The sequence below is a fragment of the Salmo salar genome, chromosome ssa01 (genome assembly GCF_905237065.1).
Source record: "Salmo salar chromosome ssa01, Ssal_v3.1, whole genome shotgun sequence".
Lineage (NCBI taxonomy): Eukaryota > Metazoa > Chordata > Actinopteri > Salmoniformes > Salmonidae > Salmo > Salmo salar.
This window is the reverse complement of record NC_059442.1, coordinates 128,858,704-128,873,862: the sequence shown is the minus strand read 5'-3', so window position 1 is coordinate 128,873,862 and position 15,159 is coordinate 128,858,704. Positions and strand designations below refer to the sequence as shown.

At 41.2% G+C, this 15,159-nt stretch overlaps 1 protein-coding gene and 1 long non-coding RNA gene across 3 annotated transcripts; one reads left to right on the top strand and one right to left on the bottom strand.

The window, feature by feature from the left end:
* Positions 1 to 210: 210 nt before the first annotated feature.
* LOC106562139 (beta-1,3-galactosyl-O-glycosyl-glycoprotein beta-1,6-N-acetylglucosaminyltransferase 4) lies at positions 211 to 11,798 on the bottom strand. 2 transcript variants are annotated; one of them, XM_014126812.2, is made up of 3 exons: positions 11,445 to 11,798; positions 8,806 to 8,868; positions 211 to 8,607 (listed from the first exon to the last, which is right to left on the bottom strand). In XM_014126812.2, the coding sequence occupies exon 3, from the start codon at positions 8,604 to 8,606 to the stop codon at positions 7,254 to 7,256; it is 1,353 nt and encodes a 450-aa protein (XP_013982287.2). In that variant the 5' UTR covers position 8,607; positions 8,806 to 8,868; positions 11,445 to 11,798; the 3' UTR covers positions 211 to 7,253. The 2 variants fall into 2 exon arrangements, with proteins under 2 accessions (XP_013982287.2, XP_013982260.2); XM_014126785.2 differs by having other exon boundaries at positions 11,429 to 11,751.
* On the top strand, positions 11,572 to 14,511 carry LOC106562154 (uncharacterized). The gene is made up of 3 exons (XR_001318986.2): positions 11,572 to 11,784; positions 13,338 to 13,450; positions 13,743 to 14,511. It is a non-coding gene; the product is annotated as an uncharacterized lncRNA (long non-coding RNA).
* Positions 14,512 to 15,159: the final 648 nt, after the last annotated feature.

The window sequence follows — 15,159 nt, the reverse complement described above, 5'->3', positions numbered from 1 at the left end:
GGTTTTATACAGAACTTCATCTAATTTGCACCTTATCTTTCTAAATTGAGACGGGTATTAATGATATTTTATATAATTGTGTGGTGTTGGCCATGTCTTACTTTTAAAATAAATGACACAAATTCTTCATGTTTGACAATGTAACTGAATTCATTTGTGAAAGATCCCAAGATATCAGTGTGGACCAAGGAATAACAGGGTGGACAGCTGTAATGGGACAGAACATATATTCAACCCTGGACACTGAACACTGAATAGATATCTACATAGTAATACATGTAGTAACAACATTGGAACTGCTATTTAGTTACATATTCATTGTGGAAAAACAACACAGAAAATACATTCATTGTGTCAGTCAGAAGCCTCTTCTGCATTTTGTTCTTTAGTCGTGTGACGGTTTGTTTCCGGCCGGTCTTACATCATCATCATCACGGAGAAAGACATCCTTCACTTTCCTTTTGATTTCTGTTTCTGTTCTGCTTCCCTTCCTCGTAAAAAAAGAGCAAAGGTCCGCTTCCAACTTCACTCTCTTATTTGAAAAGCCCAACACCGTCTGGGCATACTTCTTCAGTATATTTACAGAGGTCACTTTTGCAATGATTTGCTTGTTCTTCTGTTTCCATGCATTTCTGTATTTTGTTTTGAAATCTTTAATGAGAGATGTGCGAAAGAGAAGAGCCCTCTTAATAGGTGATGTCACATTCTGACGTCTCAGCAATGCTTTGACTATCGAACGAGCCGATACAGATGCCTGTTCTCCCCTAATCCTTGCACACCTCTTCCTGTATTTTTCTTTTTTCCCCCTCTCCTTTGCCACTTCTGATTTTAAATGCTCTCTCTCTTTTTGGAGTCTTCTGTTTGTTTTTTCCCCTAATTCGTTCCCCTTGCTGGCGTTGCCGAAAACACATTAAATGCATGGTTAGGATTCAAGGGGTAGAGTCAGAGATAAAGTTAAGGAGATCGGGATTAGGGTTATGGGTTATGGTTAGGGATTACGGTTAAAGGACGTACAGAAAATAGTCAATATTCGTGAATATTCTTATAAAAAGTGCAGCATTTAACATAGAAATACTATACATTAGATAACATTTAATGAAGAAAATTTGAAAATTATGAAATATTTTTTTAAATGTATCATTTTATTCCTAATTATTCTCATTGAAGTTGATTGGGGTGGCAGGTAGCCTAGTGGTTAGAGCCAGTAACCGAAAGGTTGCTAGATCAAATCCCTGAACTGACAAGGTCGTCATTGTAAATAAGAATTTGTTGTTAACTGACTTTCCTACTTACATTTTTTTTTTTATTGAGCAGCACTTGGGACATTGAAAAATTGCCTCCTTCCACTGAAATAAAATGTACTTTGAAGTCTATGTCATTACGCTTCTATTATCATGAAGGCATACACACATAAGGATCCTTCTGAAATTTGATCTAGTGTATATTTTTTATATACAATTTTAAATGATTTATCTTGAGGACAGAAAATAACACTTTTAGTGATATTGACCCATGTGGCGTTCGTCGTAATGAGGTGACCAAGGTGCGGCGTGGTAAGTGCTCATATTAATCTTTATTGTAACTCAGAACACTAAATCAAAACAACAAACAAAAGAAAACGAATGTCACGTTCTGCAGGCTTTACTGAGCTGTACAAAAACAAGATCCCACAACTGAAAGTGGGATAAAGGGCTGCCTAAGTATAATTCCCAATCAGAGACAACGATAGACAGCTGCCTCTGATTAGGAACCATACTCGCCAAACAACAAAGAAATAGAAAACATAGAATGGAACATAGAACTACAAAATCTCGAATGCCCACGCAAATCACACCCTGACCTAACCAAAATAGAGAAATAAAAGGGCTCTCTATGGTCAGGGCATGACAACCCAACTGTTAATCTTTGTACATTATGTGCTACTGTATGCTATGTACACACGTTTGTTTAAGGTAAATAATTACCTTCGTTTTGCCTGTAAGCTACAACAAATACTTATGCAAACTGTATGCCATCAATTGCCTGGCTACCCATACACTTCACTCCAGTCAAATTCTGCGCCCACTAATGTTTATTTTCCATGAGGAGTCTGGATTTGCTTTCCTTCCGTACTCTTTTAGAATACAAACACATTCCGACCATTCTGAATGGTCCCAGAAAGCGATGCTATTTTGACTTCAGCACAAACAACTTCTAGGATGGCAGGTTCAGACTGATGTATGGACCAATCGATAGAGTGCAGGGAATTCAATTCAGGGTGAGACGTCAGGCAATGCCAACATAGCATAGGTCATGTACCTCTCACCCAAAAATCAAACAATGAGGGGCACATCCTGATATCGTATGGGAATGTATGGGAATGCCAAATTGGCAAAGGGTTGAGAATGCAGAACTCACTCCCTAACAATGAAAAGCAACACACACACACACACACACACACACACACACACACACACACATTGTAACAACTTTTTCACGTTGTTGGAAGCCTGCCTAAACTCACCCTGATCTTTAAAAGTCTTACAGTAACAGAAACTGCTATATCAAGGGCTGTTCCCAAGTTCCCACGCCTCCCAGAGGACTATAGGGTATCCTATGAGAATAGCGGGAACCAGGTTACCAAGATTTACTGAGATTTCCTGCCCAAACCCTCTCCCATTTCCCGGGATAAATGCAGGCAACTGTAAGGTGACCAGGAACATGGATGAGAACTAACAGACCAGCTACAACCTCTAAGTCAATCAAATAGGCAAAAAGACATTAAAGAGACAAAAAAAGAGTGGCAATTCAATGGCTCAGATACGAGACGCATGTGGCAGGGACTTCAGAAAATCACAGATTATAAAGGAAAAACCAACCACATTGTGGACACACAAAGCCTAACTCCCAGACAAACTTAACACATTCTTCTCCTGCTTTGAGGAAAACAACACAGAGCCGCCGTTGTGGGCCCCCCGCTGCTCATGAGGACTGCAGGCTCCCGATCTCTGAGGCCGACGTGAGTAGGGCTTTCAAGTGTTTTAACCCTCGCAAAGCTACCAGCCTGGACGGCATACCAAGCTGCGTCCTCAGTGCATGCGCAGACCAGCTGGCTGGGGTGTTTACGGATATATTCAACCTCTCCCCATTCCAGTCTGTTGTCCCCACTTGCTTCAAGATGTCCACCATAGTGCCTGTACCCAAGCAAGCTAAGGTAACTGAACTAAATGACCACCCCATTGCACTATCCTCTGTCAGGATGAAGTGCTTTGAGAGGCTAGTCAAGGACTATAACCTCCACCTTGCCCGACAACCTAGACCCACTACAATTTGCATACCGCCCAACAGATCCACGGACGATGCAATCGCTGTTGCACTGCACACTGCCCTATGCCACCTGGACAAGAGGAATGCCCACGTGAGAATGCTGTTCAACGACTACAGCTCACCATAGAGCCCTCTAAACTTATCACTAAGCTTGGGGGCCCTGGGTCTGAAGCCCTCCTTGTGTAACTGGGTTCTTGACTTTCTTATACTAATAGCTATTCATCAGCCTACAAATTATTATATGTATTGGATAACAGGACAACCATTTGGGCTTTTTTGAGCTTTGGCTCATGAAATGTATTTCAATTAAATGGCTCATCAGACTCAGGTAGCATCGGGCTTGAATGTTCATGCTGATTAAAGCTCTAACCAAATGCTTTAGAATGACAATACCACATTAAAAAAGTGATTTCTTCTAGGGATGGAACATTGGTAAAATACCGGGGAAATATGAAACCGTGATGACAACACTATACTGTACTGTATATTGGTAGGAAACAAAAACCTACAGTCTCAGAAAATACCCATATTCTACAACATTTTGACCTACAGGTTTTTGAACATACAACCAGTTAAAACCAGACTTCTATTCAATGACGAGTGAAAAAAACGAAGGAGACAAAATGTCTGCTACCTTCAGCATCATTAGATGCTTCACATAATAATTTCACAATGTGTAAGTTGATTGATTGTTTCTAATAATTTTTGAAATTCTGCTGCCATGGACTAAGATTGGAAAACCTAGTAAAAGAGGTTGTTTCACTACTAATAGGAGCGATCATGTGTGATCGTTAGTGTCTTTACTATGTTTGTAAAGGTAACTTTAGCCAACTGGTAAGGGGGGGTGAAACTATTGTTCCAGAGATTACATTTCCCCTGTTAATCCTCTAATTCACCATTAAATACACACTCATTTTACTCCCTTGTAGGTACTTGTATTAATGCAATCAGCAGGCAACTGATAAGCTAGGGGTTCATTTATTTAGGTCCATATTTTATTTATTGAACTAGGCAAGGCAGTTAAGAACAATTTCTTATTTACAATGACGGCCAACCCGGCCAAACCCTAACCCGGATGACCCTGGGCCGATTGTACGACGGCCGGTTGTGATACAACCTGGAATCAGGGTCTGTAGTGTTGCCTCTAGCATTGAGATGCAGTGCCTTAGATCGCTGCACCACTCGGGAGAACCGTCTTGACAGTTTGAACATGTGAGAGAGGAAATTAAGAAAAATAACGCTTATATGAAATACTTAGGATGCTTAATACATGACTACAAACAAATAGCTAAAGATAACTTTTTTTCCATTACTCAACATGAAAGCAGATCTAATTAAAATGGAATAATCTTATCACGCCCTGACCTGAGAGAGACGGTTTATTTCTCTAGGTTGTTAGGTCAGGGTGTGGCGTGGGCATTCTATGGTTTATATTTATTTGTGTTGAGCCGACTATGGTTCCTAATCAGAGGCAGCTGTCTATCGTTGTCTCTGATTAGGAATCATATTTAGGCAGCCCTTTTTTCCACCTTTAGTTGTGGGATCTTGTTTTTGTGTAGCTCCCTGTGAGCAGCCCAGAACGTCACGTTTCGTTTTCTTCTGTATTGTTTTTGGTGAGTTTCTTATTTATTAAACATGTGGAACTCTAAGTACGCTGCACCTTGGTCTACTCCTTTAGACGATCGTGACAAATCTTCTGTTAAATATTACAGGTAGAATAAACCTTATTAGAATGGCATTACCCCACAAAATACATTCTTTAAACCTTCCAGATTTGGAAACTCGCTATCCAAGGCTTTTACTTGTGACATATTGCACTAAAGAGGAACAATAACTACATATTGAAGATGGCATGCTCATCCCCAGAAACCTTATGTGTCTATTTTCAATATCTCTCCCTAAAAACAACCTTATAGAACAATCCTTGGATAGCTTTTCAGAAATCATTGATAAATTGGTCCACATGGAAAACTAAAGACATAGAAATTGTAAATGACTTGGTAACAGGAAATAAATGTATTTCCATGACAGAATGAAAAAGTAATTTTGGAATATATGCACCTTAAAATTTCAATTTGAAATATTTTGGACATCAGAGCAACCTTGAGGGAATCTTATTTGAGTCAGGGGAAGACATACAAAACATTGCAGAGAGCATATCCAACTGACAACTCTCTTAGAAAATTGTTTTTACTATTGGAACCAAGACTTAAAAATAACTGATGTTGGCACAAGATGGAGGGAAAGTTGTAGCATAGCTAACAAAATTACAGTTAACGAAACTATACGCTTAATCCAGTATAAACTAACGTATACAATCATTTTACAAGTTTCAAAATTCACAAATTCTACAGCACAAAGGCAGTAGCATGTCATCACGTGTAAAATAAATAATGACTCAATAATGCATGCTTTCTGGGAATGCTATAAAGTCTGAAAGACCTTCATGTCTGGACTAATGAACTGATACATACAACTATCACTTTCTCATTTAAAAACTGAAATGTCTTATGAGTATTGAACCCCTTTGTTATGTCAAGCTTACATAGGTTCAGGAGTAAAAATGTGCTTAACAAGTCACATAATAAGTTGAATGGACTCACTCTGTGTGCAATAATAGTGTTTCCCATGATTCATGAATGACTACCGGTACCTAATCTCTGTACCACACAAATACAATTATCTGTAACATCCCTCAGTCGAGCAGTGCATTTCAAACACAGATTCAGCCACAAAGACCAGCTAGGTTTTCCAATGCCTCGCAAAGAAGGGTACCTATTGGTAGATGGGTCAAAATAAAAAAAGAGCTGGCATTGAATATTCATTCGAGCATGGTGAAGTTATTAATTACAAAATGGGCAAATAGTGTACAATCAAGGTGTGCAAAGCTCTTAGAGACTTACCTAGAAAGAGTAACGGCTGTAATTGCTGTCAACGGTGATCCTTACATGTATGACTCAGGGGTGTGAATACTTATGTAAATTAATATTTCTAAAAACATGAATTGATATTATGGGGTATTGTGTGTAGGCCAGTCACACAAAATCTCAATGTAATCTATTTTAAATTCAGGATGTAACACAACAATTTCTGGAAAATGTCAAGGGATGTGAATACTTTCTGAAGTCAGTATACATACTGTAGTCATCATACCCTGGTTTTCACATGCTTTCACCCTGGGAGCCAAGGCTACACCCTGGTTAACCTAATCCATATTACATAAAGGTCAGACTATCACAAACATTCCCCACTTCAAGTCTCAAGTTGCAAAATGAGAGTATAACCCTAACATAGATACCCAAGTTTATCTCATCCAGCATTCCACTATCTCATCAAGCATTCCACTATCATACATACCATAAAGCACTGTCACATCAATTGAATCTCGGACATGATCAACTCAAAAACAAAAGTCTTTAAAAATACAAAAATGGTGCTGTCAAAAACAGCATTACAAAAGGTCCATATTCCAACATGAATTAACCCATTAATAATCAATCATCCATTTATTTAACCTTTTCCAGGTATAAGAATATTTTGAAAATAAATACACAGCGCAGAGGATGAGAGGACGAGAGTACTAGAATTAACGATCAATAGGGAATTGTCAATGTAAATAGTAGGTCTTCAGTTCAACAGCTGTTTAGAATCTGTGTAATGTCAGTCCTGGACTCAGAGCTATGTGTGCCACGTTTTCATTGGTCTGTACATTGAGTCTGGAGCAGGATACTTGTTATTTGGCCATTGGCCCAGTTGTACTGCAAGGACTTCTGATTGGTCAACCCCAGGCTAGGGTGGGGGGTTATCAATGGCATCCTGTTCCTTTGTTCTGTTGAGAAAAGCTGAGGACAGGGGAGACTGAACATCTACCTCCCAGCATAACATCTATGATTTGTCCTTCTCAAATAAATACATTTTTCTCCCCCTGATTTGCTTTGGAGTTTGTATTATTGAAGAATAACATCAACTGCTAACACAGAGGAGGGAATCTTTTGTTGTGACTTCATAGCCTTGACCAAGAGTCTCTGTTTCTCCTGTAATATATCGTCAAGACATTGGATAAGGACCGGATCAACTTTGTCGTCCACCTTATTAGCGAACCAGCTGCCGTAGTTCAGTAGCCAGCGCAGCTCCCCCGCCCCATAGATACACACACTGCGGACGTGTTTCCCTGTGCATGATGGGTAAAGCGGTCCCTCCAGGTAGTTCCACTTCACCAGCCTGGTCTTGCTCATCAGGTCTGTGATGTCGGCCTGGGCCCGTGACACCTCACCTGGCACACCCGGCACCCGTGTCAGCGTGGCCCAGAAGTGTTCGTCTGGGGAGTAGGTGTCGTTTGACCACACCAGGAAGTCCCTGGCCAGCGCAGACGTGTTCATATAAGTGACAAACTCCCGCGAGAGCACAAAGTACGCGCTGCCGATGAACATCTGTATGCCGTGCGGCGGAGGCCCCTTGGCCTTGTTGGTTTTCACCGGCAGCTGGTGGTATTCGAATGACGCTTTCTGCAGCTCGTGGTGGAAGGAGAAACGCTGCTTCTTCAATTCGCTGGGGCGACTTGTCTCCATCATGTTACCCCCCCGGAGCTTCTTCAGGTCAGCAACCAGCTCTATGTTGGAGCGCAGGGGAAAGTCCTGACCGCACAGGTTGATGACATACCTCCACTTGACCTTTGACCCTATAAGGTCAGACAGGCAGTTGAGGTCAGCATTGAGGCGGCTGATGCTGGCGTACGTCACTGCCTCCAGCTTAGAGGCGATGAAGACGTTGGGCAGACAGCGTGCCAGACCCTCCATGGACTCTCTGAACAGTTCTGATGACTTCAGGTCGTAGTGGATACAGTAGATGTTGTTAGGGGTGTAGACGGCCCTGAGGATCTTCTCCACCATGGAGGCAGACTTGTGGACCACCAGTGAGTAGGCCAGGGGGAAGGCCTGCTCCTCCTCAGACACCTGGACAGCTCCATAACCCCGGGAGCGGAGGTATCGCGGGCAGTTGGAGGTCAGGTTGACCAAGCTTTTGTCCTGCTCTTCCACCACCACCTGTTTTCTGATGACCAGCGACTTCCCCAACTCGGCCGGCTCCATGTTATAGATGGCATTGCAGTCAATGTTGTAGCGATGGAGCAGCTCAACATCATTGTAGCCTGCGGTAGACCCATAGGTTTCAATGGTAATGCTGTATTTAACAGTGAACTTTAGGAAGAGTAGCAGGAAGGCACAGATCACCAGCAGCAATGATAAAGAAGAAATGATATTCTTCTTCTGCAGTCTGCTTGGAAAGGCAAATCTTATTTTCATTCTGTGGTGATACAAAAGAACAATAATCAGAAAAAAAGAAACAAGTCAGTTCACGCATGCAATCATGCAAAAAACTCGTAAGGATTTAACTTAATCCATTTTTTACAATATGTTTGATAACCGTGCTCAGCTAGTTATTTGTTCTATTGCTTAGACTACTTAAAAGTGAAATATATAATCCTGTAAAAAAAAAAATCACCTCGCTCAGGAAATGGTGTGGAGGTCTCGTAACATCCTGAAAAGATTGTTCTAAAACCAGAGCCTGGAGAGTTAAAATGTACAGTAAGGTCAGAAATTATTGGCACACTTGAGAAAAAAGACTGTATAAATGTATCAATAATACAAATACTGAGCTATATTGTATGCAAACAAATTCATTTTGTTAACAAGTAATACAAAAAGAAATCTCAAAGAGATAGCGGTAACGATTTTTGGCATCCCTGTTTTCAATACTCCAGCACCCTCCTCTTTAAAGGGTAACAACACAGACTTTTTCTGAAACGTTTTATGAGATTGAATGGCACATTGAAAGGGATCTTCCCAACAAACAGGGACATCCTAAGGACAATGTTCCCATTAGGTCCCTTTAAGGGTTTCGGCAAGACATTATCCCACTGGCATTCTAAGAACATTTTAGGAACAATAGAACATGACGTTAAACTCTGGACAATAAGAGGACATTCAGTACAGGTCCTGGTTTGGTCGCAGTATAACGTTATAATAAGATATTTGATGTGCTTTAGGGAACGTTCAGAAAATATTCCTATTATTTGGTTCTGAAAGGAAGTTATCCATGGGACATTCAATGACCACAAGGGGTACCTCATACCTACTGAAAATCATTGATTTAATTTACTTATTTCAGCAATTTGAGTTTGGGTTTTCAGAATAGTTGCCTAATGTTGGTGGGGCATATTATTCTGATGTAATATTACTCCTGAATCACTACAATACACTATATATACAAAAGTATGTGGACCACCCTTTAAATTTGTGGATTTGGCTATTTCACCCACACCCGTTGCCTACAGGTGTATAAAATCGAGCACACAGCCATGCAATCGCCATAGACAAATATTGGCACAAGAATGGCCTTACTGAAGAGCTTAGTGACTATCAACGTGGCACCATCATAGGATGCCACCTTTCCAACAAGTCAGTTCATAAAATTTCTGCCCTGCTAGAGCTGACCCGGTCAACTGTGCTGTTATTATGAAGTGGAAACGTCTAGGAGCAACAACGGCTCAGCTGTGAAGTGGTAGGCAACACAAGCTCACAGAATGGGACCGCCTAATGCTGAAGCACGTAGCGCGTAAAAAATTGTCTGTCCTCGGTTGCAACACTCAGTAACAAGTTCCAAATTGCCTCTGGAAGCAACTTCAGCACAATAACTGTTTGTTGGGAGTTTCATGAAATGGGTTTCCATGGCCGAGCAGCCGCACACAAGCCTGAGATCATCATGTGCAATGCCAAGCATCGGCTGGAGTGGTGTAAAGCTCGCCACCATTGGATTCTGGAGCAGTGGAAACGCGTTCTCTGGAATGAGGAACTGTAAAGTTTGGTGTAGGAGGAATAATGGTCTGGGGCTGTTTTTCATGGTTCGGGCTAGGCCCCTTAGTTCCAGTGAAGGGAACGCTACAGCATACAATGATATTCTAGACATTTTGTGCTTCCAACTTTGTGGCAACAGTTTGGGAGGGCCGTTTCCTGTTTCAGCATGACAATGCCCCAGTGCACAAAGCGAGGTCCATACAGAAATGGTTTGTCGAGATCAGTGTGGAAGAACTTGACTGGCCAGCACAGAGACCTGACCTCAACCCCACCGAACACCTTTGGGATGAATTGGAACACCAAGTGAGCCAGGCCTAATCGCCCAATATCAGTGCCGACCTCACCAATCCTCTTGTGGATGAATGGATGCAAGTCCCTGCAGCAATGTTCCAACATCTAGTGGAAAGCCTTCCCAGATGAGTGGCAGCAAAGGGGGGACCAACTCCATACGCAGTGGTGTAAATTACTTAAGTAAAAATACTTTAAAGTACTTCTTAAGTAGGTTTTGGGGGTTTCTGTACTTTACTATTCATATTTTTTACAACTTTTACTTCACTACATTCCTAAAGAAAGTCATTAACTTTTTACTCCATACATTTTCCCTGACACCCAAAAGTACTCGTTACATTTTGAAGGCTTAGCAGGACAGGAAAAGGGTCAAGGGATCTGGCAGACTCACTAAACACACATGCTTCGTTTGTAAATTATGTCGGAGTGTTGGTGTGTCCCTTGCTTTCCGTAAATAAAAACATATATTTAACAAATGGCGCCATCTTGTTTGATTAATATGAGGAATTAAAAATTATTTGTACTTTCACTTTTGATACTTAAGTATATTTGAGCAATTCCATTTTACTTTTGATTTTTAAGTATATTTCAAAACAAGTACTTTTAAAATTTTTCTCACGTAGTATTTTACTAGGTTACTTTCACTTTTACTTGAGACATTTTCTATTAATAAGGCATCTTTACGCAAGTATGACGATTGGGTAATTTTCCATCACTGTCCATTTTAACGGCCATTCCTTGATGCTAAATACAGTTTATTGAATTGAGTTTGAGAAAGAAGTAACATGTGAAGACAACAATGTTCAGTTGACTGTGACTTCCTAGCAATGACTCGAATTTTCTGAAATAAAATATTTCTCATGTTGAATGTTCTGAAGAAGAATTAATCACTGAATGTGCTCTACATTTCAAGCTCTGAATAAAAAAAAATCTATAAAGTCATATCATTGTGAATTACAAGAGTCCAGGTTTTTTCTTCTTACTTTTCTCTTTGCATACCGGTATAATTTACATATTTGCCTCCGTAGAATCCCATTCCGATTTGTAAACTTTTCGTCACTCTCTCGAAAGTGTTATTCCACAATCAGATTGTTGTTCGCTGCATGGTAAACTCATTTGCAGAGCTCCATATGTCTTCGGTTAAATCCCATCATGTTAAAATTATCCGCTATCGTTATGCTTGGACTCTGACAGCGCGCACGGGGTGACTTTTCCTATTCACTGCAGCAATGAAGAGAGAAAGAGGTGTTGAAGTACCAAACGAGTTGAGACCCAGTGAAGTTAGATCCACTCCCTCTCGCTAAAATTGCGTCCCCTTTTGAGGAACATAGTTTTGTAAGTGAGTACATCACAATTTACTGGAGGATTGGGTATGGGTTACTAATATGCCCACTTTTGCCAATGATGCACAATTTCCCAGAAACACTTTGTGGTCCGTCGCCAACTGCTATGTGGACAATGTTGTCAAGTCTGCATATGGCTGCAATGCACGCACATTTGGCTCAGCAAATAGGAGTGAAAATGGGCTTCCATAAAGTTGGTGTAAACTCCCAATGCATTTCAACAATATGGCCAGGAATGTATTACATCCGATGCGTTAACTTCTGTGACTGGTGTTTGTGAGTACGTTAGCTAATTAGATAGCTGGTACTAGCTAGCTAGTAACTAATTTTGGTTATATAACATTATTTGAGGATGCTAGTGAGCCAGGCTAGCAATGAAATCACAGATGAAAGTGGAATGATACTGTAGCTAGCTAAATACATCAACTAACGCGTAATGTGATGTAGCATGTCAGATGAAGATGTGCGGGCCTACCGAGTGGCGCAGCGATCTAAGGCACTGCGGCTTGAGGCGTCACTACAGACCCGAGTTCGATCCCAGGCTGTGTCACAGCCGGCCGTGCCCGGGAGACCCATGAAGAGGCGCACAATTGGCCTAGCGTTGTCCAGGTTAGGAGAGAGTTTGGCCTGCCGTGATTACCTTTGTCTCATCGCCTTCTAGCGACTCCTTGTAGCGGGCCGGGCACTTGCAAGCTGACTTCGATCGCCACCTGGACGGTGTTTCCTCCGACACATTGGTGCAGCTGGCTTCCGGGTTAAGCGAGCAGTGAATCAAAAAGCTGTGCGGCTTGGTAGGGTTGTGTTTCGGAGGACGCATGGCTCTCGACCTTCGTCTCTCCCGAGTTCATAGATAAGTTGCAGCGATGGGTTAAGACTGTATCTACAAATTGGGGAGAAAAGGGGGTAAAAGTACAAAGAAGATAAAAAGATGAAGATGCACATAGCTCACGTTGTCTAGCTACCTTGCTAACTGTAGCCTATTTGCATTTAGGGTCAGTACAGGGCAGGCATTGGATACCAGCTTGCCAACTAATCAGGATGTAGCCAGCTTCCTTTCAACAACGTTTCAACTCGAACTGGCTAGATAGCCAACTAATTTAAACTCGGACAAAGATATTGATAGCTAACACGGATTTGCAAGTTAGGTGGCTGACTACCCACTGGGCACAGACATCCACTCAACGTCGATTCCATGTTTGTTCAACCAGTGTGCGCCTAGTGGGTAGCTAGCATTCGGGGCTTCGCCTGCTAAGCCAAAACAACATGCCTGTTCTCATAAAAGTTTATAGCATATTTTCCAGGCAAAAAATAAATCAAGGATGGCACTTGTCTACTACAAATAGCAAATAACAAAACGTGTCAGCAAGCATTCAGCAACGTACACAGCTAGGTGCATAGTAACGGTGTCAGTGTCACCGGCCTGAATCTATTCTGTAGTTATAGTCCCTCTATTAGCATAAAAATTACTTCCAAATTAGAGAAAGTTATTTTTGTCGTTATATGTTTGAGTGATATTGTATATCCAAACCTGGTGGATTTTGTTGTTCAGCGCAGCGTTGTGGGAACCCCTCAACCATATCAGGAGCTGTTCCAGAAGGCTGAGGTTGAGGCAGTGGCCAGACACCAGTCCCACTTCAGAGTAATGGAGGACACTTGAATCGGGTTGGTCATATTTGATCTGGTCAATTGTCAAAATACTATCTGTCCTGGAATTCACCCAACTACCATTGATAATGTAATCAGTGCTGTGTGTATGTGTGTGTCTTGTATGTTGTAAGAATAGGCCCCTTTCCACTGTGCCAATGGGCCCCAGTCAGTGCCATGCTGGCACATCTCCTATGTGAATTAGCAGTGAATCAGGATCTTTGATTGGCTATGTTCAACTGTGTATTTAATGTTGGCTTCCATGACTGTATTTTGTATCAGTATTTCTCTCCCTCCCTCTGTGATATAGGAGCTGGGTCGAATATGGTAGACGAAGTCGGGCCCCTTCATGACCAGTATCTGTGTTGCGGGGCCTGGAGCTGATCTACACTGCCATGCCCATCAGGCATTGGCAAACACCTCAGAAGCAGTGGTGTAAAGTACATAAAGGAAAACTACACACAAAAAATATATTTTGGTATTTGTTTCATTAGTCCATTGTTGACATAGTCCCAAAATGTTTTGCTTGTCAGCAAATCAAGTTTTCAAGATATGTATACAGAAATCATCCCATTATGATTAATTTAGCATCATATTAAGCTGCAATTTGCATCATATGATGCGAAATGCATCATACGGGGATGATTTCTGTATTTTGAAAGTTAGGTGCATCCAGTTTCCTTTGATCATCCTTGAGATGTCACTACAACTTGATTGGACTTCACCTGTGACCAATTAAATTGTATGCACATGATTTTGAAAGAAACACACCTGTCTATATAAGGTTCCACAGTTGACATAGCATTTCAGAAGAAGAAGTTATGTAATTGTTGGAAGAAGGGGAAGCGGTTGAGACTGAAAAATGGCCAGAAACAAAGACTTTCTTCTGAAACTCGTCAGTCTATACTTGTTCTGAGAAATGAAGGCTATTCCATGCGAGAAATTGCCAAGAAACTGAAGATCTCGTACAACACTGTGTACTACTCCCGTCATAGAACAGCGCAAACGGGCTCTAACCGGAATATAAAGAGGAGTGGGAGGCCCAGGTGCACAACTGAGAAAGAGGACAGGTACATTAGAGTGTCTAGTTTGAGAAACAGACGCCTCACAAGTCCTCAAATGGCAGCTTCATTAAATAGTACCTGCACAACACCAGTCTCAATGTCAACAGTGAAGAGGAGACTCTGGTATGCTGGCCCTCTAGGCAGAGTTCCTCTGTCCAGTGTCTGTGTTCTTTTCCCCCATATTAATCTTTTCTTTTTATTGGCCAGTCTGAGATATGGCTTTTTCTTTGCAACTCTGTCTAGAAGGCCAGCATCCCACAAATGCTGATGCTCCAGATACTCAACTAGTCTAAATAAGGCCAGTTGTATTACTTCTTTAATCAGAACAAGTTTTCAGCTGTGCTAACATAATTGCAAAAGGGTTTTCTAATGATCAATTAGCCTTTAAAAATGATCAACTTGGATTAGTTAACAACATGCCATTGGAACACTGGAGTGATGGTTGCTGATAATGGGCCTCTGTACGCCTATGTAGATATTCCATTAAAAAAAAGAATTGGCCGTTTCCAGCTACAAAAGTAATTTACAACATTAACAATGTCTACACAGTATTTCTGATCAATTTTATTGGACAAAACAATTGCTTTTCTTTCAAAAACAAGGACATTTAAGTGACCCCAAACTTTTGAAAGGTAGTGTATATACCGTATTCAATTCAAAGCT

Coding starts and splice junctions, on each gene's coding strand:
- LOC106562139 (XM_014126812.2), bottom strand. CDS start 8,606: ATGAAAATAAGATTTGCCTTTCCAAGCAGACTGCAGAAGAAGAATATC.